Below are 25,413 nucleotides of genomic sequence, written 5' to 3'. Positions count from 1 at the left end.
GAATCTGGGATTACAGGGACTTCGCAACTATATACAATGTGCGGGACAAAATTGAGGCTATGATTAAGAAGTTGGAGCTCTTCTCTGTCTGCATTAACAAGGACAACACACAGGTCTTTCCATCATTGTATGATTTTTTGTGTGCAAATGAACTCAAGTTTACGGACAATGTCAAATGTGATATAGCGAAGCACCTGAGTGAGTTGGGTGCGCAGTTACGCAGGTAATTTCCCGAAACAGATGACACAAACAACTGGATTCGTTATCCCTTTCTTGCCCTGCCTCTAGTCCACTTACCGATATCTGAACAAAAGAGCCTCATCGAAATTGCAACAAGCGGTTCTGTGAAAATGAAATTTAATCAGAGGCCACTGACAGATTTATGGAATGGGCTGCGTTCAGAGTATCCTGCATTGGCAAATTGCGCTGTTAAGACACTGATGCCCTGATACCACGTACCTACAGTTGAAGTCGGAAGTTTACATACACCAGTCCACAAATATCTTGTTAACAAACTATTGTTTTGGCAAGTCGGTTTTTCCAACAACTGTTTACAGACAGATTATTTCACTTATAATTCACTGTATCAGAAGTTTACATACACTAAGTTGACTGTGCCTTTAAACAGCTTGGAAATTTCCAGAAAAGGATGTCATGGCTTTAGAAACTTCTGATTTAGGCTAATTGACATCATTTGAGTCAATTGGAGGTGTACCTGTGGATGTATTTCAAGGCCTACATTCAAACTCAGTACCTCTTTGCTTGACATCAAATGATTCCAGCCAAGACCTCAGAAAGAAAGAAATCAAAGAAATCAGCCAAGACCCCAGAAAGAATATTGTGGAACTCCACAATTCTGATTCATCCTTGGGAGCAATTTCCAAACGCCTGAAGGTACCAAGTTCATCTGTACAAACAATGGTACCTAAGTATAAACACCATGGGACCACGCTGCCGTCATACCGCTCAGGAAGGCAACGCTTTCTGTCTCCTAGAGATGAACGTACTTTGGTGCGAAAAGTGCAAATCAATCCCAGAACATCAGCAAAGGACCTTGTGAAGATACTGGAGGAAACCGCTACAAAAGTCTCTATATCCACAGTAAAACGAGTCCCATATCGACATAACCTGAAAGGCCGCTCAGCAAGGAAGAAGCCACTGCTCCAAAATCGCCATAAAAAAGCCAGACTATGGTTTGCAACTGCACATGGGAACAAAGATGGCCACATTGGAACAATTTCCTCTGGTCTGATGAAACAAAAATAACTGTTTGGCCCTAATGACCATCGTTATGTTTGGAAGAAAAAGGGGAGGCCGAAGAACAACATCCCAACCGTGAAGCACAGGGGTGGCAGCATCATGTTGTGGGGGTGCTTTGCTGGAAGAGGGACTAGTGCACTTCAAAACATAGATGGCATCATGATGGAGGAAAAGTACGTGGATATATTGAAGTAACATCTCAAGACATCAGTCAGGAAGTTTAATTTTGGTAGCAAATGGGTCTTCCAAATGGACAATGACCCCAAGCATACTTCCAAAGTTGTGGTAAAATGGCTTAAGGACAACAGTCAAGGTATTGGAGTCGCCATCACAAAGCCCTGACCTCAATCCTATAGAACATTTGTGGGCAGAACTGAAAAAGTGTGTGCGAGCAAGGAGGCCTACAAACCTGACTCCGTTACACCAGCTCTGTCAGGAGGAATGGGCCCAAATTCACCCAACTTATTGTGGGAAGCTTGTGGAATGCTACCTGAATTGTTTGACCTAAGTTAAACAATTTAAAGGCAATGCTACCAAATACTAATTGAGTGTATGTAAGTTTCTGAACCACTGGGAATGTGATGAAAGAAATAAAATCTGAAATAAATCAATCTCTCTGCTATTATTCTGACCTTTCACATTCTTAAAATAAAGTGGTGATCTTAACTGACTTAAGACAGGGAATTTTTACTAGGATTAGATGTCAGGAATTGTGAAAAACTGAGTTAAAATGTATTTGGCTAAGGTGTATGTAAACTTCCGACTTCAGCTGTATGTATGAGTGGATTCTCGGCCCTCACTAACATGAACACTAAATTCACACTGTGTGTGGGAAATATGTGGTCCAAGGCACTGCAGGGGTCTAAGGCAATGTATCGCTGTGCCACTAGAGATTCTGGGTTCAAGTCCAGGCTCTGTTGCAGCCGGCTGCGAGCGGGGCACAATTGGCCCAGCGTCGTCTGGGTTAGGGGAGGGTTTGGCCGGCAGGGATATCCTTGTCCCTTTGCGCACTAGTGGCTGCTGTGGTGTGCTGGGTGCAGTGCATGCTGAACAGGTGGCCAGGTGTCTGGACTTTTCTCCGACACATTGGTGCGGTTGGCTTCCGGGATAAGTGGGCATTGTGACAAGAAGCAGTGCAGCTTGCTCTCGAACTTTGCCTCTCACAACTCTGTACAGGAGTTGCAGTGATGAGACAAGTCTGTAACTACCAATTGGGGAGGAAAGGGGTAAAATATATATATATATATAAGAGATAAATTATTGATTATTATTATATTTTTATTTGTGCCCTGGTCCTATAAGAGCTCGTTGTCACTTCCCACTAGCCGGGTTGTGGCAAAAACTCTAACTCATTCTCATGTTTAACTTTTTTTTAAACAATTTTCGCCTAAAATGACATACCCAAATCTAACTGCCTGTAGCTCTGGCCCTGAAGCATGGATATGCATATTCTTGATACCATTTGAAAGGAAACACTTTGCAGTTTGTGGAAATGTGAATTGAATGTAGGAGAATATAACACATTAGATCTGGTAGAAGAAAAGACACAGAAAAAAAATGTTTTATTTCAATTTTTTTCTACAACCATCTTTTCTACCACCATAACAGGAAGCTCCCACATCTAGCGATCACTCTGATTGTAATTCCGATGGTGTCCACAAGATGGCAGCAGTGTATGTTTCAGATAACGAAAGTATGAGCAAACTACATGACATTTAGTGTGAAGTCACCCAGGTATATTTGGGCAAATCGTGAAGGAGACCTTTACATTCACATTACTTTTTTCTGCAAAAATATCGTTAAACTTGGACTTTGATTTAGCTTTTCCAGTATTAGTAGCCATATTATAAGTTCAACATCTGCAAAACACCCAGTTTTCAGAACTTAATAACTCTCCATATTCCTATAATGTTTTGTCCAAAAGGAAAAGGCTTGCTGTCGCACAAGATTAGCAGCTCCATTTTGTGACAGATACAGGGGTTGTTGTTTGACCTCTGTGCTTATTTGACAGTCGATCAAGTGAAGACAGCCAGCGTCGCTCTCTGACCAAACATGGTGTCCTATAGGATATACTACACCCCTAATGATATAGTGAAGTCTGGTTAAATTCTAGGATCTCTGAGGAATACATACGAATGTGATTTGACTGGTTGAAACAAAGTTTATGGTGAGATTTTCAGATTCCTTTCTTTTCAAATTGAACGAGTGGAAATACAAAATCGATCGTGCATGCTATATGGACCTTTTTAGGATATTGTGTGTGTGTGTGTGTGTGTGTGGCAAAAAGCAACATTTGAGAGTGTGCTGACCCTGGTGCTAGTGGGGGTACACAGCTGGAGGTTGAATGTTTGAAGGGGTACGGGAATATAAAAGTTTGGGAACCACTGTGTTAACCCATATATTTTTTGTGGCTCATCAGGACGACTGAATGGACTGACTGAACCGAAATCTGTTCGTCCTGACTCTCAGCTGCACGCAATACATAATTGATTTGTGCGCCAGGAGTGTCCATATAGCCTCTTCCAGAAAATATGCCTTAAACATTGTCAGCTTTCACCTATCAGAGGCACCTAATATTCATACAGGCAGCTAGAGAAACTTGTGCTGTGACCAATCTCAGGTTTTGGGAATTTCCTCTGTACCAATAGCAATGAACCAATGTATAAATGAAAACAATACTTGTAGTCAATTAGCCGGATCCCGCCAGTGTCTTCAGCCTTTACCCACCCTGTTGGAAACACCTAGACTCATGTGAATGCTCTGCCAAAGGAGTGTCCTGGTTATGTGAACGTTATACAGATGTCAGTCTGGTCAGCATTCTGTGGGAGAATCTTCAGCACTCGCAGGGGATGTGACCACCGTATTTATTATTGGTCTGGAACTTTCCATGACATGCTTTTACACAGTTTGTCTTTCTGTCTAAAGAAAGCATGGCTGGAATATTTCAGAGCTGAAATTGGTATAAGGTTTTTTCCTGGTTATGATTTGTAAAAACGTGATTGGTCTGTTTGGCTATGGCAGACTCACATGATGGGTCATTTTACTATGCTGCTATGCTTGTATTGTAGCATGACTGTTATAGGTCTGCTGATTTGATATAGAATCCTCCCACTTTCTATGCAGGAAGAGCATGTTGGTTGTCTGTACATAGTGTGTGACTTGGCCTCTGGTGTGTGTGTGTGTTCCAGGAAACCTTCAGGTCTTGCTGATAAGGAGGTAATGGCTGCTACCGTCCTGACATCACTGTCCACCTCTCCTCTGGTCCTCACCCATACCCAGACAGCCTCAGGTAAGACTGCACACACACACAGAGGTTCTGGTCTGTAGTGCAACTCTCTAGTGTCTACCTCTCGTCTGGTCTCTAGTATCTACCTCTCCTCTGGTCTCTAGTGTCTACCTCTCCTCTAGTGTCCACCTCTCCTCTGGGCTCTAGAGTCCATCTCTCCTCTAGTGTCCACCTATCCTCTAGTCTCTAGTGTCCACCTCTCCTCTAGTGTCCACCTCTCCTCTAGTGTCAACCTCTCCTCTGGTCTCTAGTGTCCATCTCTCCTCTAGTGTCCACCTCTCCTCTAGTGTCCACCTCTCCTCTAGTCTCTAGTGTCCACCTCTCCTCTAGTGTCCACCTCTCCTCTAGTCTCTAGTGTCCACCTCTCCTCTAGTCTCTAGTGTCCACCTCTCCTCTGATCTCTAGTGTCTACCTCTCCTCTGGTCTCTAGTGTCTACCTCTCCTCTAGTGTCCACCTCTCCTCTGGTCTCTAGTGTCCATCTCTCCTCTAGTGTCCACCTCTCCTCTAGTCTCTAGTGTCCACCTCTCCTCTAGTCTCTAGTGTCCACCTCTCCTCTAGTGTCAACCTCTCCTCTGGTCTCTAGTGTCCATCTCTCCTCTAGTGTCCATCTCTCCTCTAGTGTCCACCTCTCCTCTAGTCTCTAGTGTCCACCTCTCCTCTAGTGTCCACCTCTCCTCTAGTCTCTAGTGTCCACCTCTCCTCTAGTCTCTAGTGTCCACCTCTCCTCTAGTGTCCACCTCTCCTCTTGTCTCTAGTGTCTACCTCTCCTCTGGTCTCTATTGTCCACCTCTCCTCTAGTCTCTAGTGTCTACCTCTCTTCTGGTCTCTAGTGTCTACCTCTCCTCTGGTCTCTAGTGTCCACCTCTCCTCTGGTCTCTAGTGTCCACCTCTCCACTGGTGCCTAGTGTCTACCTCTCCTCTGGTCTCTAGTGTCCACCTCTTCTCTGGTCTCTAGTGTCTACCTCTCCTCTGGTCTCTAGTGTCTACCTCTGGTCTCTAGTGTCTACCTCCCCTCTGGTCTCTAGTGTCAACCTCTCCTCTGGTCTCTAGTGTCCACCTCTCCTCTGGTCTCTAGTGTCCACCTCTCCTCTGGTCTCTAGTGTCTACCTCTCCTCTGGTCTCTAGTGTCTACCTCTCCTCTGGGCTCTAGTGTCTACCTCTCCTCTGGGCTCTAGTGTCCACCTCCCCTCTGATCTCTAGTGTCCACCTCCCCTCTGGTCTCTAGTGTCAAACTCTCCTCTGGTCCCTAGTGTCCACCTCTCCTCTGGTCTCTAGTGTCCACCTCTCCTCTGGTCTCTAGTGTCAACCTCTCCTCTGGTCTCTAGTGTCTATCTCTCCTCTGGTCTCTAGTGTCTACCTCTCCTCTGGTCTCCAGTGTCTACCTCTCCTCTGGTCTCTAGTGTCCACCTCTGGTCTCTAGTGTCCACCTCCCCTCTGGTCTCTAGTGTCCACCTCTGGTCTCTAGTGTCCACCTCCCCTCTGGTCTCTAGTGTCCACCCTTCCTCTAGTCTCTAGTGTCCACCTCCCCTCTGGTCTCTAGTGTCCTCCTCTCCTCTGGTCTCTAGTGTCAACCTCCCTTCTGGTCTCTAGTGTCTACCTCTCCTCTGGTCTCTAGTGTCTACCTCTGGTCTCTAGTGTCAACCTCTCCTCTGGTCCCTAGTGTCCACCTCTCCTCTGGTCTCTAGTGTCCACCTCTCCTCTGGTCTCTAGTGTCCACCTCTGGTCTCTAGTGTCCACCTCCCCTCTGGTCTCTAGTGTCCACCTCCCCTCTGGTCTCTAGTGTCCACCCTTCCTCTGGTCTCTAGTGTCTACCTCTCCTCTGGTCTCTAGTGTCTACCTCTCCGCTGGTGTCTAGTGTCTACCTCTCCGCTGGTGTCTAGTGTCTACCTCTCCGCTGGTGTCTAGTGTCTACCTCTCCGCTGGTGTCTAGTGTCTACCTCTCCTCTGGTCTCTAGTGTCTACCTCTCTTCTAGTCTTTAGTGTCTACCTCTCTTCTGGTCTCTAGTGTCTACCTCTCCTCTGGTCTCCAGTGTCTACCTCTGGTCTCTAGTGTCTACCTCTCCTTTGGTGTCTAGTGTCTACCTCTGGTCTCTAGTGTCTACCTCTCCTCTGGTCTCTAGTGTCCACCTCTCCAGCTAATGTTTACCCCTCAACCAACCTCATCCTGCCAACAGCCTGGCCTTGGACACATCGCCATGCCTGTTGTTTCCGGAGCTACCCGTTACCTTGGCACTCATCGCCGTGACAACGTTAGTAGACAATCAGAGTCCTACCTCAATTGTAAACCGTAATATGCAAGAGTTTTTCTTTTCCAGTTTTTATGGAACCACCTCCCTCATTGGAGAGTTGCTTTATTTAAATTCAGCAGGACCGTACCCTAAAACACAATGCCAAATCTACACTGGCGTTTCTTACCAAGAAGACCGTGTATGTTCCTAAGTGGCAGAGTTACAGTTTTGACTTATCTTATTAAACATCTATGGCAAGAAAATAGGTGTCTAGCAATGATCAACAACCAATTTGACATAAATTAATAATGGGCAAATGTTGCACAATCCAGGTGTGGATAGCTCTTAGAGACTTACCCAGAAAGACTCACAGTTGTAATCGCTGCCAAAGGTGATTCCAACATGTGTTGACTCGGGTGTGAATACTTAAGTAAATGAGATATTTCTGTATTTCAGTTTCATTAAAACATTTTTTATTATGGGACTTCCGGTCACGGCCTGCTATGACACAGCCTGGGATCGAACCCGAGGCTGTAGTGGTGCCTTAGACCGCTGTGCCACTTGGGGGGCACTTTGTAACTGTTTTAAAGTCACCATTGGCCTCACGCAGAAATCTTTGAGGTTTCCTTCCTCTCTGACAACTGAGTTAGGAAGGACACTGTCATACTTGTCCTGTTTGGTGAGGATCATTGGCGCCAGATCCCCCACCCCCTCTCTCTCCCGCACCAGTGTTATGACCGGTCGTAAATACTGTGTAGAACCTTTGGATTTGGCAATGAAACAATATTTCTGTATTCCCAACAGTTGGAAGAGCCCGTGGGTACTTAAAGAACAATCACGTCGAATTCATTACTAATTGGTGATGTAACTAAGGCCAGTACCCTAACTGTGTCTTTGAATGTGTATATTTCCCAGTGTTCAGATTCACATCCAAATGTGGGGAACTGATTTGATTAAATATGAAACTATTTGTGAGGAGATGTAATGTGATGTTAGCCTTCTAAATGAGAGAATTGTTTTTCATATGAAGTCTTAACCAAGTCATTGGCCACGCCCACATGAGCACAGACATTATGACAAAAGGAGGGAACGCCCCTTTTCCCAAAGTGGAAAAAAAACACTTCTGGCAAAATTTACATGAGACAAGAAAGCATTGAGCTGTGGCTGCATGTTGGAATGGTTGGCAATTTAAATATAGACCAGACAGCGTGAAGTGGTGCCTACATGGCTGAGAAATGGTTTAAAACTAAAGACCAAGCAGGCGGACGGTGTGAACCGGACGTCACGAATGGTTAACCATCCCTGTCGCGGGATCATTTTCGTCAGCAAACGCTGAATAGCATAGCGCAACAGTCAAATAATATTACTAACAAATATTCCTATTCATGAAATCACAAGTGGAATATTGCAAAACACAGCTTAGCCTTTTGTTAATCCACCTGTCGTCTCAGATTTTGAAATGATGCTTTACAGCGAAAGCAATCCAAGCATTTGTGTAAGTTTATCGATAGCCTAACATAGCATTATGTACACTTAGCATCAGGAAGCTTGGTCACGAAAATCAGAAAAGCAATCAAATGAACCGTTTACCTTTGATCTTCGGATGTTTTCACTGACGAGACTCCCAGTTAGACAACAAATGTTCCTTTTGTTCCATAAAGATGATTTTTATACCCAAAATACCGATGTTTGTTTGTCGAGTAATATGTTCAGAAATCCACAGGAAAGAGTGGTCACGACAACGCAGACGGAAATTCCAAATAGTCTTCATAATGTCCACAGAAACATGTCAAACGTTTTTTATAATCATTCCTCAGGTAGTTTTTAAAATATATATTTGATAATATATCAACCGAGTGTGTAGGTTTTTCAATAACAGGGGGAGGAACAATGGCGGCTTTACTCTGTAGCGCAAAAAACTCACTCTGAGAGCCCCCACCTATCCACTTACGCAATGTGATCTTTCACGCTCATTTTTCAAAATAAAAGCCTGAAACTATGTCTAAAGACTTGACACCTTAGGGAAGACATAGAAAAAGGAATCTGGTTGATATCCCTTTAAATGGAGGATAGGCATGCAAAGGAACAGAAGAGTTTCAAAATAAGAGGCACTTCCTGATTGGATTTTCCTCAGGGTTTCGCCTGCAATATCAGTTCTGTTATACTCACAGACAATACTTTGACAGTTTTGGAAATTTTAGAGTGTTTTCTATCCCAATCTGTCAATTATATGCATATTCTAGCATCTGGTCCTGAGAAATAGGCCATTTACTTTGGGAATGTTATTTTTCCAAACATAAAAATAGTGCCCCCTAGCTTCAAGAGGTTTATTAAGAAACTTTGAAACTCTCTGGAACTTTCTTGAGTGAAGAAGATAAAAACTACATAGGAACATTCAGTCTGCAGCTGTTTAAGTACTTTAGTCTAGTATCCTCGACCGAGAGCCACCGGGTGGTACTCTGAAAGAGCCATTCTAAATAACTATCAAACGACCATTGGTACGTCTGACGTATCCATTATAACAGAGCTACGACTATGAAAGACTGATCTCTGGTGGACAAACCGGAGACTTTCTGTCGAATTACTCCCCGGACGGATCAAGTGTTTTCAACGGGGAGACAGCAAAGACATACACACGTAAAGATGTACATTGCAATTCTTTCAAATGAGCGGCCGTTCATGTGCAAAGTATTCGCATTTCCATGAGCATAGTTCTCAACTGTATGTATGTAGTGGGTAGTGGATGTGGGTCATGTAGTGGGTCCCATTCTGTCTTTCCTGCTCTTTCCATTGTCTACCAAGTCGTCATATCGGGTTTATTCCACTAGCTACTTTTCATTGCATTATGTAGTAATCAATGTGTAAGCTGTTCTGTTTGTGTGTTTATGCAGTTCTCTGTGATTATTTAGTTAGTAAATAAATAATTAAGCCAGTTTGTATATCACTGATTCCTCATTTATGCTAGGGTTCGTGCAGATATCCAAGGGTTTTGCGACATTCAGAATGAGACTTATAGAAGGTAAATAACAATTAATGAATGACTGATTCGAGATATTTATATCTTTACGAGTTAGTTCAGAACACGGTAACTTGTTAAATAAACTTTTTCCGTGGTGCCCCAAGATTGTTAATGAGTTAGTTGTTACAGGATTATTATAATCATCATAATAATTAAACATAGTTCATTGATTTGATATAACAATCGTCCTCACATTAAAGATAGCCAAAGACATAACAACACCTGTATCTTTGTAATGACTGGGTGTAATGATACACCATCCAAATTGTAATGAATAACTTCACCATGCTCAAAGGGATATTCAATGTCTGCTTTCTGTATTTTTACCCATCTACCAATAGCTGCCATTCCTTGCGAGGCATTGGAAAACCTCCCCGGTCTTTGTGGTTGAATCTGTGTTTGAACACTGTTAAACACTATTATTGGACACAGAGTGAGTCCATGCAAGTTATTATGGCACTTCTGAAGCACATTTGTACTCCTGAACTTATTTAGGCTTTCCATAAACAAAGGGGTTGAATAGACATTTCAGCTTTACATTTTTTATAAATTTGTAAACATTTCTAAAAAAAATATAATTCCACTTTGACATTATGGAGTATTGTGTGTGACAAACAAAACTCATTTAAATCCATTTAGAATTCAGGCTGTAACAAAATGTGGAAAAAGTCAAGGTGTGTGAATACTTTCTGAAGGCAATGTACGGCGGCGTTGCTCATTGGTTGTTGGAAATAACATTAATAGTTAATGTATTAATATTTAACATGACATGTTAAAACATGTTTTGTGGGTAGAATTGCAGTATGTATTTAGACGTGAGCTAGCAATTTTTGACAGACTGGTTTCTTCTGGACAAACAAAAAAACGATACCAACATGTTGTGTGGAGGAAAGAAAAGTGATAGAGTTCGAATGTTTGGATAATCGTTCTGATTGGAGAATAGCTGTAAGGGTTATTGAATCAGGATCAACTCCTGTCCTACAGCTGCACCATCGAGAGCATCCTGACTTTTTGCATCCTGACTTGTTGTATCACTGCCTGGTATGGCAACTGCTCGGCCTCCGACCACAAGGCACTACAGAGGGTAGTGCGAACGGCCCAGTACATCAGTGGGGCCAAGCTTCCTTCCATCCAGGACTAGGCGGTGTCAGAGGAAGGCCCTAAAACGACCAGGAATATGACTTTCCCGAAGTGGATCCTTTGTTCACACCACCCAAGGCAATTTAACTGATTCCAGAGGCCAACCCAGAACAACGCCGGCGAAGGAGAGGTACTCGGAGCGGTCTTCTGGTCCAAATTAGGAGGTGCGCCGCTTCCGAGCTCAGGGCAAGGGTTTCTTTCCAGAGAGACATCAGGGATTGTAACATACTCTGTTTCACGGACACATGGCTCTCTCTGGATATACTGTCAGTCGGTCCAGCCATCTGGATTCTCAGTTCATTGCGCCAACTGGAATAAACATCTCTCCGGGAAGAAGAAGTGCGGGGGTGTATGTTTAATGATTAACGACTCATGGTGTGATTGTGATAACACTCAGGAACTCAAGTCCTTCTGTTCACCCGACCTAGAATACCTCACATCATATATATGCCCCCCTCAAGCCAATACCACGACAGTCCTCAAGGAACTTCACTGGACTTCATGCAAACTGGACACCACATATCCTGAGGCTGCATTTATTGTACCTGGGGATTTTAACAAAGCAAATTTGAGGAAAAGGCTGCCTAAATTCTATCAGCATATTGACTGTAGTACTCGCGCTGCTAAAACACTCAACTACTCAACCATTCCAACTTCTGGGATGCATACAAGGTCCTCCCCCGCCCTCCTTTTAGCAAATTTGACCCCAAATCCATGTTTCTCCTACATTCCTATAGGCGAGAACTCAAACAGGAAGTACCCGTGCTAAGGACTATTCAACGCTGGTCTGACCAATCGGAATCCAGATTGTTTTGATCATGCGGACTGTGATATGTTCCGGGCAGCTTCCGAAAATAATATTTATGTATACACTAAGACGGTGAGTGAGTTTATCAGGAAGTGTATAAGAGATGTACTCACTGTGACTATTAAAACCTACCCTAACCAGAAATTGTGCATAGATGACAGCATTCGTGCAAAACTGAAAGCGCGAACCCCCGCATAGCAAGGTGACTGGGAATATGTCAGAATACAAACAGAGTAGTCATTCCCTCCGCAAGGCAATCAAACCAGCCACGCCGCGGACACCAACGTCTTGCTTCCAGACAAGCTAAACACGTTCTTTGCCTGCTTTGAGAATAACACAGTGCCACCAACCTGGCCCATTACCAAGGACTGTGGCCTCTCCTTTTCCGTGGCCGACATGCTTCAAGATGGCCACCATTGTTTTTGTACCCAAGAATGCAAAGGTAACTGAACTAAATGACTATCGCGCCCGTAGCTCTCACTTCAGTCATCATGAAGTGCTTTGAGAGACTAGTCAAGGATCATATCACCTCCACCTTACCTGTCACCCTAGACCCACTTCAATTTGCTTCCCGTCCCAATAGGTCCACAGACGATGCAATCGCCATCAGACTGCACACTGCCCTACCCCATCTGGACAAGAAAAATACCTATGTATGAATGCTGATCATTGACAATAACTCAGCATTTAACACCATAGTACCCTCCATACTCAGACCCAGAGGCCCTGGGTCTGAACCCCGCCCTGTGCAATTGGGTCCTGGACTTCCTGACGGGCCGGTAGGGAGGTAGGAAACAACACCTCCACTTCGCTAGTCCTCAACATTGGAGCCCCACAAGGGTGCATTCTCAGCCCTCTCCTGTACTCCCTGTTCACCTATGACTGCGTGGCCAAGCTCACTTCCAACTCAATCATCAAGTTTGCAGATGACACAACAGTAGTAGGCCTGATTACCAACAACGACGAGAGAGGCTACAGGGAGGAGGTGAGGGCTCTGGTAGTGTGGGGCCAGGAAAACTGCTCACTCAATGTCAACAAAACAAAGGAGATGATCGTGGACTTCAGGAAACAGCAGAGAGGAAGCACCTCCTATCCACATCAACGGGATAGCAGTGGAGGTGGAAAGTTTTAAGTTACTCGGCGTACACATCGCTGACAAACTGAAATGGTCCACCCACACAGACGGTGTGGTGAAGACGGCTGAAGAAATCTGGCTTGTCACCTAAAACTCTCTCAAACGTTTACAGATGCACAATTGAGAGCATCCTGGCGGGCTGTATCACAGGGCTCTCCAGAGGATATTGAGGTCTGCACAACGCATCACCGGGGGAAACTACCTGCCCTCCAGGACACCTACAACACCCGATAATCAAGGACAACAACCACCCAAGTGTTAATCCCGCTATCATCCAGAAGGCGAAGTTACTACAGGTGCATCAAAGCTGAGACCGAGAGACTGAAAAACAGCTTCTATCTCAAGGCCATCAGACTGTTAAATAGCCATCACTAACACAGATATGTTGACAGACTTGAAATCATTGGCCACTTTAATGTCAGTTTAATAATGTTTACGTATCTTGCCTTACTCATCTCATATGTTTATACTGTATTCTATAACATTCTACTGTATCTTAGTTTATGTCGCTCTGACGTTGCTCGTTCATATATTTATATATTTCTAATATTTCTAATATATTACTTAGATTTGTGTGTATTGGGTGTATGTTGTATATATATATATACTATACATTCAAATCAAATGTTATTGGTCACATTCACGTGTTAGCAGATGAATTTGTTCTGGACCTGGGGACTGTGAAAAGACCCCTGGTGGCATGTCGGGTGGGGTCAAAGCAAATCAAATATATATATACTGCTCAAAAAAAGATATATACTGCTCAAAAAAATAAAGGGAACACTAAAATAACACATCCTAGATCTGAATGAATGAAATATTCTTATTAAATACTTTTTCTTTACATAGTTGAATGTGCTGACAATAAAATCACAAAAAAATTATCAATGGAAATCAAATGTATCAACCCATGGAGGTCTGGATTTGGAGTCACACTCAAAATTAAAGTGGAAAACCACACCACAGGCTGATCCAACTTTGATGTAATGTCCTTAAAACAAGTCAAAATGAGGCTCAGTAGTGTGTGTGGCCTCCACGTGCCTGTATGACCTCCCTACAACGCCTGGGCATGCTCCTGATGAGGTGGCGGATGGTCTCCTGAGGGATCACCTCCCAAACCTGGACTAAAGCATCCGCCAACTCCTGGACAGTCTGTGGTGCAACGTGGCGTTGGTGGATGGAGCGAGACATGATGTGCTCAATTGGATTCAGGTCTGGGGAATGGGCGGGCTAGTCCATAGCATCAATGCCTTCCTCTTTCAGGAACTGCTGACACACTCCAGCCACATGAGGTCTAGCATTGTCTTGCATTAGGAGGAACCCAGGGCCAACCGCACCAGCATATGGTCTTATAAGGTGTCTGAGGATCTCATCTCGGTACCTAATGGCAGTTAGGCTACCTCTGGCGAGCACGTGGAGGGCTGTGTGGCCCCCCTAAGAAATGCCACCCCACACCATGACTGACCCACCGCCAAACCGGTCATTCTGGAGGATGTTGCAGGCAGCAGAACGTTCTCCACGGCGTCTCCAGACTCTGTCACGTCTGTCACATGTGCTCAGTGTGAACCTGCTTTCATCTGTGAGGAGCACAGGGCACCAGTGGCGAATTTGCCAATCTTGGTGTTCTCTGGCAAATGCCAAACGTCCAGCACGGTGTTGGGCTGTAAGAACAACCCCCATCTGTGGACGTCGGGCCCTCATACCACCCTCATGGAGTCTGTTTCTGACCGTTTGAGCAAACACATGCACATTTGTGGCCTGCTGGAGGTCATTTTGCAGGGCTCTGGCAGTGCTCCTCCTTGCACAAAGGCGGAGGTAGCGGTCCTGCTGCTGGGTTGTTGCCCTCCTACGGCCTCCTCCATGTCTCCTGATGTATTGGCCTGTCTCCTGGTTGCGCCTCCATGCTCTGGACACTACGCTGACAGACACAGCAAACCTTCTTGCCACAGCTCACATTGATGTGCCAACCTGGATGAGCTGCACTACCTGAGCCACTTGTGTGGGTTGTAGACTCCGTCTCATGCCACCACTAGAGTGAAATCACCTCCAGCATTCAAAAGTTACCAAAACATCAGCCAGGAAGCATAGGAACTGAGAAGTGGTCTGTGGTCACCACCTGCAGAACCACTCCTTTATTGGGGGTGTCTTGCTAATTGCCTATAATTTCCACCTGTTGCGTATTCCATTTGCACAATAGCATGTGAAGTTTATTGTCAATCAATGTTGCTTCCTAAGTGGACAGTTTGATTTCACAGAAGTGTGATTGACTTGGAGTTACATTGTGTTGTTTAAGTGTTCCCTTTTATTTATAGGAGGGCAACAACCCAGCAGCAGGACCGCTACCTCCGCCTTTGTGCAAGGAGAAGCAGGAGGAGCGGGCAGACAGCTGGTTACACAAAAGAAAAGGGGCTGGGTTTGAGTGAAAGAGCGGGAAAACTGAGGAACAAAGGGCGAAGCTGTGCTATCGTAAATACAGTATCTTAAATTACAGCGCATTTGGAAAAGGAAAATGCAATAAATATTTACTCTGAGCTGTGCTTCAGTAGGTTGGTGGTAGATGGAAGGCTGTGTTGCCAAACCGAGTCCTTTGAAGAATGTCTCTGGTGGTCAATTGGATATGTTGTAGTAACGTCGTTGTGTGGTAGATTGGATACTCTGTTCCTTCCTAACCTGCGTTTGCAGCTGCTGTTGCTAACTCAACGGCTAGGAGGTATCACTTCTGTAGTGAATAAGAGTTCAAAGTTCATTCCATTCGCAACCAAAGCTCACGCTGACGTTGGCTTCATTCTGTAGTTATTATCTGAACCATTCTGACATCGGACCGTCATCCTACATCCTCGGAACAGGAGGTTAAATTGTCGTCAAGGGCTTATATAGGAAGGGAGAGGAGGAGGAAAAGTTTTAGAGCCCATGTCCCTTCACAGGGGCGGGCCACTGATTGAGCAGAGCCCTATCTTATGAAAATCCAAATCTCACATTTTAGAAGCTAAAATCACATTTCATCCCATCACGAATAATTTCATATTCAAACATTTAAATTGAACAACAATTCCATTTGAATCCGATAACTCTGATGTGTAGACTTTCCACTGTAGAGTTTGTCATCTTATCATTGATGAGAATGTCTCAGATGACAACCGAACTGACATCATTCTCATTAAGTACCACCGCATATGTTCCATTGGTCGGATTACCAGAATATAGTTCATTCCCCCCCACCTTCTGATGTTCCCAGAATCTCTATGTTAACCAAGGGGTTTGCAAATGTAACATCAGTAGGGTAGAGAGAGGAAAAGGGGGGGAAGAGGTATTTATGACTGTCATAAACCTACCCCCAGGCCAACGTCATGACACTTCATAGACAACAGTTGTAGACTAGCAATCATTAACATTGTGTGCGTTCTCTTAACCCTTCCATAAGTCTACAGCATATATTCAACCCCTCTTGGTCCCATCTCCACAGTTTAGTTCAGTTACTGATTAAAACGGGCAAATCCACAAAATATTATGGGATGGGGCAAATATGTATTCATTTTTCTTAAGACATTTCATCCTACTCTTTTCATACATTTAAAAAATGTACCTGTTTACCTCCAATGTCGTATTTTCTTCCCCCTGGTTTAAGGGGTTAGTCTGCTCTGAGACAACATGTGAACTCCTGTGTCCGTATTCTCTGTAGGACCCCCCTCATCTACACTAGCCCCCATGGACCAGTCAGTCATTGTTTAATATGAGTTCATCTCCAACACACAGCTCATCCTGCTGGAAGGCTTTATTTTTCATTATGTTTCTCCACAAGGCAATGTGATTATGGCTTTATAAGATCTGTATTAGTGAAGCAGTCAAAATACTTGCACTGGAGGGGTTTGTAGGCCAACGCTGCTGGAGAGGGAGGCTGTTTTCCTATGGATGGATGGACATTCAATATAAACCTCAATTCAAATTTTGCATGAACAATGTTGCAAAACACATTGTATGAAAAAAAAAATATTGTATGAAGTCAAGAAGTTAATTAAAGTGAATTAATGACTCCCTGGTTTTGATGGTACTGACTGCCCCTCCTCTGTCTCCAGCTGCAGTTCCGGAGCCAGCCAGCAGAGGGTGGAAGGAGGTGCTGTCAACTAGCTACAGCAGCTCTACCAGTGGCAACTGGAGCTGGGACACCAGCGACCAATCGGTGCCCTCCACACCGTCCCCGCCTCTCTCCAAAGACACCAGCAAGAGCTTCTTGCTCTCCTCCCAGAGTGATAATGTCATCGACGACGTCAAAGAGAGCACGCACTTCTTGTTTGAGGACCCCATACCCCGGAAACGAAAGGTACAACTGGGGGTCAGGGGCTTAGGATGAGGATTCATCCTAATGCTACTGAAAATCCTTCCATACTTATCTCCAAGGAGTTCATAGATCACAGCTATTTGATTTATCCAGTCCAGTTCCGTGTTTCTTGTGATCCTTCAGATGAGAACAGTATTTGTTGCCACAACCAACCCTCAGCTGCGACCCATTAAAAATTGGCCATGGGCCAACAGTGGCTCCTATCGATTTAGGAATCGCTGCCCTAGTGTGTAGTTTTCCTAATTCAAGGGGGCCTCTGAAACCCCTCTGAAAGATTATCTCAAAACGCATTTCCAATGTAATTCAGGATCTTATGACACTGGCTTGGCCCTGAGACAACAAGGTCTGTCAACCTTTACGCCTCTGAGCATGATGGAGTGTGTTCTCGCTCAATCTTTTCCTCTCTCTTTTTTCTTCCCCTGTCTTTTTATGCAGTGGAGACCTTCCAAGACATTAATGTGGTTTCATTATCAAGAAGAGCCATAAGCCCCCTTACCCATCTCCAAGAGGAAGAGGTGGGAGAGGATGGGGAGGAAGGAGGAAGAGGGGAGTTAAGATTACTGAGCTAGGGGAGGAGAGGGGAGGAGTGAGAGGCTTCATCTGCAGGAAGCTGAGAGTGAGAGAAGAATATCTCATACATCCATTGTGACGCAGGTGTGGATAGAGGTGTGGAGACTGGAAGGGGCTCAGATAGGAGTGTGCAGGTCCAACGCACTGGCCTGTAGGCCAATTTCAGCTGAAACACATAAGAGGAGTTAGCTAGGAGGCCAGGCCATAGATATACAATATCCTGAAAGGAAATTGGATTACACTCACTGACTAGCTTCACCAGAATAGGACAAACACATTATAGCATTCCCTTTTACTTGAACTGAATGATGATTATGCTGTGTGTTAGAGTATAACAAGATTGTGCTCTTTGTCAAGTCATCCGTCAAATGTAATGCCTTGTCTTCATGTTTCACGTCCGTCTTCAGCCTAACCTCGCTTGTAAAGACCTAGACAATTCTAGACACACAGTAAACATTACATCAACATTATGCAAAGCCTTGGGAGGCCAACTCAATTAGGCTTGCACTGGCATGCATGTGTGGTTATTAATGAATAGCCGGCTATAGATAAAGTCATGATAATTTGGATGACTTGTATATAAACCTGCCCTGGGAAAACCTAACAGGCAGTTAGTTTACTCTGGTGGTTCAGTGTAGTAGGCCAAGATCAGAGGCCTAACTAAGTCCTGATTTTCAGGCAGCAGTAAGTCTGGACATACAGTAGTGTAGCTGCAGTGTGTCTGACTGTAGAGTAGGGTACTATAAGAGGCTAAGGACTGTGTAAATCACCTGGGTATTCCTGTGATTGTGTTAAGATTGAAGAAAAACACTTTGGCCATTATTTGGGATTGTTTGTTGAGACGCTGCAGATTAGCCGTTGGGAGTGTTTCATAGTGTATGTTTCATTAGAGATGTTGTATGTGATGTCTTCACTGCAAAGAATAATGGATTGCATAAGAATATAGACTAGTTAAAAAGGGTTAAATTGATCAGCCTCTGATAAACCTGTTCTATAGTTTGTATTTTAAAGTCAATCTCTCTCCCCTTTCTGGAAGCTGTTGATAGGTAGCGAGCCAACGCCCACTAACCTGTCATTAGTACTGATGCAGGTCCAAAAACACCTCTCCCTCCACTGCCTTCCTCTGAGATCTGTAATGCTGCATGACAAAATAGGTCTGAAAACACACCTCTCCCTCCACTGCCTTCCTCTGAGATCTGTAATGCTACATGACAAAATAGGTCTGAAAACACACCTCTCCCTCCACTGCCTTCCTCTGAGATCTGTAATGCTGCATGACAAAATAGGTCTGAAAACACACCTCTCCCTCCACTGCCTTCCTCTGAGATCTGTAATGCTGCATGACAAAATAGGTCTGAAAACACACCTCTCCCTCCACTGCCTTCCTCTGAGATCTGTAATGCTGCATGACAAAATAGGTCCAAAAACACCTCTCCCTCCACTGCCTTCCTCTGAGATCTGTAATGCTGCATGACAAAATATGTCCAAAAACACATAGCTCTGTTTTTAGATTCTGCAGTGTAAAAAATGCTGGGTTAAAAACAACCCAATTTTGGTAAATATGAAATATACCATGTTTGGTTATTTTCACCCAGACAGTTGGGTTGTTGATATTGGGTTATTTTGACCCAGCCAGTTGGGGTGTTGATATTGGGTTATTTTGACCCAGCCAGTTGGGTCGTTGATATTGGGTTATTTTGACCCAGCCAGTTGGATCGTTGATATTGGGTTATTTTTACCCAGCCAGTTGGGTCGTTGATATTGGGTTATTTTGACCCAGCCAGTTGGGTCGTTGATATTGGGTTATTTTGACACAGTCAGTTGGGTTGTTGATATTGGGTTATTTTGACCCAGCCAGTTGGGTTGTTGATATTGGGTTATTTTGACCCAGCCAGTTGTGTCGTTGATATTGGGTTATTTTGACCCAGCCAGTTGGGTTGTTGATATTTGGTTAGTTTGACCCAGCCAGTTGGGTTGTTGATATTGGGTTATTTTGACCCAGCCAGTTGGGTCGTTGATATTGGGTTATTTTGACCCAGCCAGTTGGGTTGTTGATATTTGGTTAGTTTGACCCAGCCAGTTGGGTTGTTGATATTGGGTTATTTTGACCCAGCCAGTTGGGTCGTTGATTTTGGGTTATTTTGACCCAGCCAGTTGGGGTGTTGATATTGGGTTATTTTGGCCCAGCCAGTTGGATCGTTGATATTGGGTTATTTTGACCCAGCCAGTTGGGTCGTTGATATTGGGTTATTTTGACCCAGCCAGTTGGGTCGTTGATATTGGGTTATTTTGACCCAGCCAGTTGGGTTGTTGATATTGGGTTATTTTGACCCAGCCAGTTGGGTCGTTGATATTGGGTTATTTTGACCCAGCCAGTTGGGTCGTTGATATTGGGTTATTTTGACCAAGCCAGTTGGGTTGTTGATATTGGGTTATTTTGACCCAGCCAGTTGGGTCGTTGATATTGGGTTATTTTGACCCAGCCAGTTGGGTTGTTGATATTGGGTTATTTTGACCCAGCCAGTTGTGTCGTTGATATTGGGTTATTTTGACCCAGCCAGTTGGGTCGTAGATATTGGGTTATTTTGACCCAGCCAGGTGGGTCGTTGATTTTGGGTTATTTTGACCCAGCCAGTTGGGGTGTTGATATTGGGTTATTTTGACCCAGCCAGTTGGGTCGTTGATATTGGGTTATTTTGACCCAGCCAGTTGGGTCGTTGATATTGGGTTATTTTGACCCAGCCAGTTGGGTTGTTGATATTGGGTTATTTTGACCCAGCCGGTTGTGTCGTTGATATTGGGTTATTTTGACCCAGCCAGTTGGGTCGTTGATATTGGGTTATTTTGACCCAGCCAGTTGTGTCGTTGATATTGGGTTATTTTGACCCAGCCAGTTGGGTCGTAGATATTGGGTTATTTTGACCCAGCCAGGTGGGTCGTTGATTTTGGGTTATTTTGACCCAGCCAGTTGGGGTGTTGATATTGGGTTATTTTGACCCAGCCAGTTGGGTCGTTGATATTGGGTTATTTTGACCCAGCCAGTTGGGTCGTTGATATTGGGTTATTTTGACCCAGCCAGTTGGGTTGTTGATATTGGGTTATTTTGACCCAGCCGGTTGTGTCGTTGATATTGGGTTATTTTGACCCAGCCGTTGGGTCGTTGATATTGGGTTATTTTGACCCAGCCAGTTGGGTCGTTGATTTTGGGTTATTTTGACCCAGCCAGTTGGGGTGTTGATATTGGGTTATTTTGACCCAGCCAGTTGGGTCGTTGATATTGGGTTATTTTGACCCAGCCATTTGGGTCGTTGATTTTGGGTTATTTTGACCCAGCCAGTTGGGGTGTTGATATTGGGTTATTTTGGCCCAGCCAGTTGGATCGTTGATATTGGGTTATTTTTACCCAGCCAGTTGGGTCGTTGATATTGGGTTATTTTGACCCAGCCAGTTGGGTCGTTGATATTGGGTTATTTTGACCCAGCCAGTTGGGTCATTGATATTCAGTTATTTTGACCCAGCTAGTTGGGGTGTTGATATTGGGTTATTTTGACCCAGCCAGTTGGGTTGTTGATATTGGGTTATTTTGACCCAGCCAGTTGGGTCGTTGATTTTGGGTTATTTTGACCCAGCCAGTTGGGTGTTGATATTGGGTTATTTTGACCCAGCCAGTTGGGTTGTTGATATTGGGTTATTTTGACCCAGTCAGTTGGGTTGTTGATATTGGGTTATTTTGACCCAGCCAGTTGGGTTGTTGATATTGGGTTATTTTGACCCAGCCAGTTGGGTTGTTGATATTGGGTTATTTTGACCCAGCCAGTTGGGGTGTTGATATTGGGTTATTTTGACCCAGCCAGTTGGGTCGTTGATATTGGGTTATTTTGACCCAGCCAGTTGGGTTGTTGATATTTGGTTAGTTTGACCCAGCCAGTTGGGTTGTTGATATTTGGGTTAGTTTGACCCAGCCAGTTGGGTTGTTGATATTGGGTTATTTTGACCCAGCCAGTTGGGGTGTTGATATTGGGTTATTTTGACCCAGCCAGTTGGGTTGTTGATATTGGGTTATTTTGACCCAGCCAGTTGGGTCGTTGATATTGGGTTATTTTGACCCAGCCAGTTGGGTTGTTGATATTGGGTTATTTTGACCCAGCCAGTTGTGTCGTTGATATTGGGTTATTTTGACCCAGCCAGTTGGGTCGTAGATATTGGGTTATTTTGACCCAGCCAGTTGGGTCGTTGATTTTGGGTTATTTTGACCCAGCCAGTTGGGGTGTTGATATTGGGTTATTTTGACCCAGCCAGTTGGGGTGTTGATATTGGGTTATTTTGACCCAGCCAGTTGGGTCGTTGATATTGGGTTATTTTGACCCAGCCAGTTGGGTCGTTGATATTGGGTTATTTTGACCCAGCCAGTTGGGTCATTGATATTCAGTTATTTTGACCCAGCCAGTTGGGGTGTTGATATTGGGTTATTTTGACCCAGCCAGTTGGGTTGTTGATATTGGGTTATTTTGACCCAGCCAGTTGGGTCGTTGATTTTGGGTTATTTTGACCCAGCCAGTTGGGGTGTTGATATTGGGTTATTTTGACCCAGCCAGTTGGGTCGTTGATATTGGGTTATTTTGACCCAGCCAGTTGGGTTGTTGATATTTGGTTAGTTTGACCCAGCCAGTTGGGTTGTTGATATTTGGTTAGTTTGACCCAGCCAGTTGGGTTGTTGATATTGGGTTATTTTGACCCAGCCAGTTGGGGTGTTGATATTGGGTTATTTTGACCCAGCCAGTTGGGTCGTTGATATTGGGTTATTTTGACCCAGTCAGTTGGGTTGTTGATATTTGGTTAGTTTGACCCAGCCAGTTGGGTTGTTGATATTTGGTTATTTGACCCAGCCAGTTGGGTTGTTGATATTGGGTTATTTTGACCCAGCCAGTTGGGGTGTTGATATTGGGTTATTTTGACCCAGCCAGTTGGGGTGTTGATATTGGGTTATTTTGACCCAGCCAGTTGGGGTGTTGATATTGGGTTATTTTGACCCAGCCAGTTGGGTCGTTGATATTGGGTTATTTTGACCCAGCCAGTTGGGTCGTTGATATTGGGTTATTTTGACCCAGCCAGTTGGGTTGTTGATATTGGGTTATTTTGACCCAGCCGGTTGTGTCGTTGATATTGGGTTATTTTGACCCAGCCGGTTGGGTCGTTGATATTGGGTTATTTTGACCCAGCCGGTTGGGTCGTTGATTTTGGGTTATTTTGACCCAGCCGGTTGGGGTGTTGATATTGGGTTATTTTGACCCAGCCGGTTGGGTCGTTGATATTGGGTTATTTTGACCCAGCCATTTGGGTCGTTGATTTTGGGTTATTTTGACCCAGCCAGTTGGGGTGTTGATATTGGGTTATTTTGGCCCAGCCAGTTGGATCGTTGATATTGGGTTATTTTTACCCAGCCGGTTGGGTCGTTGATATTGGGTTATTTTGACCCAGCCAGTTGGGTCGTTGATATTGGGTTATTTTGACCCAGCCAGTTGGGTCATTGATATTCAGTTATTTTGACCCAGCTAGTTGGGGTGTTGATATTGGGTTATTTTGACCCAGCCAGTTGGGTTGTTGATATTGGGTTATTTTGACCCAGCCAGTTGGGTCGTTGATTTTGGGTTATTTTGACCCAGCCAGTCGGGGTGTTGATATTGGGTTATTTTGACCCAGCCAGTTGGGTCGTTGATATTGGGTTATTTTGACCCAGTCAGTTGGGTTGTTGATATTTGGTTATTTTGACCCAGCCAGTTGGGTTGTTGATATTTGGTTAGTTTGACCCAGCCAGTTGGGTTGTTGATATTGGGTTATTTTGACCCAGCCAGTTGGGGTGTTGATATTGGGTTATTTTGACCCAGCCAGTTGGGTCGTTGATATTGGGTTATTTTGACCCAGTCAGTTGGGTTGTTGATATTTGGTTAGTTTGACCCAGCCAGTTGGGTTGTTGATATTTGGTTAGTTTGACCCAGCCAGTTGGGTTGTTGATATTGGGTTATTTTGACCCAGCCAGTTGGGTTGTTGATATTGGGTTATTTTGACCCAGCCGGTTGGGGTGTTGATATTGGGTTATTTTGACCCAGCCGGTTGGGTCGTTGATATTGGGTTATTTTGACCCAGCCAGTTGGGTTGTTGATATTGGGTTATTTTGACACAGTCAGTTGGGTTGTTGATATTTGGTTAGTTTGACCCAGCCAGTTGGGTTGTTGATATTGGGTAATTTTGACCCAGCCAGTTGGGTTGTTGATATTGGGTTATTTTGACCCAGCCGGTTGTGTCGTTGATATTGGGTTATTTTGACCCAGCCGGTTGGGTCGTTGATATTGGGTTATTTTGACCCAGCCAGTTGGGTCGTTGATATTGGGTTATTTTGACCCAGCCAGTTGGGTCGTTGATATTGGGTTATTTTGACACAGTCAGTTGGGTTGTTGATATTTGGTTAGTTTGACCCAGCCAGTTGGGTTGTTGATATTGGGTTATTTTGACCCAGCCAGTTGGGTTGTTGATATTGGGTTATTTTGACCCAGCCGGTTGTGTCGTTGATATTGGGTTATTTTGACCCAGCCGGTTGGGTCGTTGATATTGGGTTATTTTGACCCAGCCGGTTGGGTCGTTGATTTTGGGTTATTTTGACCCAGCCGGTTGGGGTGTTGATATTGGGTTATTTTGACCCAGCCAGTTGGGTCGTTGATTTTGGGTTATTTTGACCCAGCCGGTTGGGGTGTTGATATTGGGTTATTTTGACCCAGCCAGTTGGGTCGTTGATTTTGGGTTATTTTGACCCAGCCAGTTGGGGTGTTGATATTGGGTTATTTTGGCCCAGCCAGTTGGATCGTTGATATTGGGTTATTTTTACCCAGCCAGTTGGGTCGTTGATATTGGGTTATTTTGACCCAGCCAGTTGGGTCGTTGATATTCGGTTATTTTGACCCAGCTAGTTGGGTCGTTGATATTGGGTTATTTTGACCCAGCCAGTTGGGTCGTTGATATTGGGTTATTTTGACCCAGCCAGTTGGGTTGTTGATATTGGGTTATTTTGACCCAGCCATTTGGGTTGTTGATATTGGGTTATTTTGACCCAGCCAGTTGGGTCGTTGATATTGGGTTATTTTGACCCAGCCAGTTGGGTTGTTGATATTGGGTTATTTTGACCCAGCCAGGTGGGTCGTTGATATTGGGTTATTTTGACCCAGACAGTTGGGTTGTTGAGCTATGATCCACTGGGTCAGATGGAAGACTGGAGGCATGGTTTAGTAGGTGCGTGGCTTTCAGATAGTTATTTTTGGTGACTCGGGAGAGTGAATGGCTATTTTTAAAATGAAATCCATAGGTTATTGTCAGGAGGTGTGATCTATTGGGGACGTGTCTTTCAGATTGGAGTGAACTTCACACCCCTACTAAGCTATGCCTCCAGTCTTCTGATCTGATTGGGTGGATCACAGGTCAATAACCCAACTCAGTGACCCAACTGGCAAAATAACCCAATTTTAGTTCTGTCAACTATTTACCCAGCGCTGGGTTGTTTTTAAACCAGCATTTATTAGAGTGTGCTTGTGAGGAAATAGTTGCTCTCTGTGTAATGTGCCTAATCCAGGGGTTTGAATCT

General features: G+C 44.4%; 1 protein-coding gene across 2 annotated transcripts in view; it reads left to right on the top strand.

Annotated features, from left to right (window-relative positions):
• Window positions 1-25,413, top strand: part of LOC112236723 (zinc finger protein 704) — a 113,753-nt gene that overhangs the window by 63,543 nt on the left and 24,797 nt on the right. For both annotated transcript variants that reach the window (XM_042307802.1, XM_042307803.1), the window contains exons 3-4: window positions 4,449-4,549; window positions 16,951-17,195. In XM_042307802.1, coding sequence (XP_042163736.1) covers window positions 4,449-4,549; window positions 16,951-17,195 — 346 coding nt within the window. The remainder of the gene's footprint in view (window positions 1-4,448; window positions 4,550-16,950; window positions 17,196-25,413) is intronic.

The sequence above is a fragment of the Oncorhynchus tshawytscha genome, linkage group LG28 (genome assembly GCF_018296145.1).
Source record: "Oncorhynchus tshawytscha isolate Ot180627B linkage group LG28, Otsh_v2.0, whole genome shotgun sequence".
NCBI lineage: Eukaryota > Metazoa > Chordata > Actinopteri > Salmoniformes > Salmonidae > Oncorhynchus > Oncorhynchus tshawytscha.
Note: the sequence above shows the minus strand (reverse complement) of the source record. Positions and strands in the feature narration are given on the sequence as shown.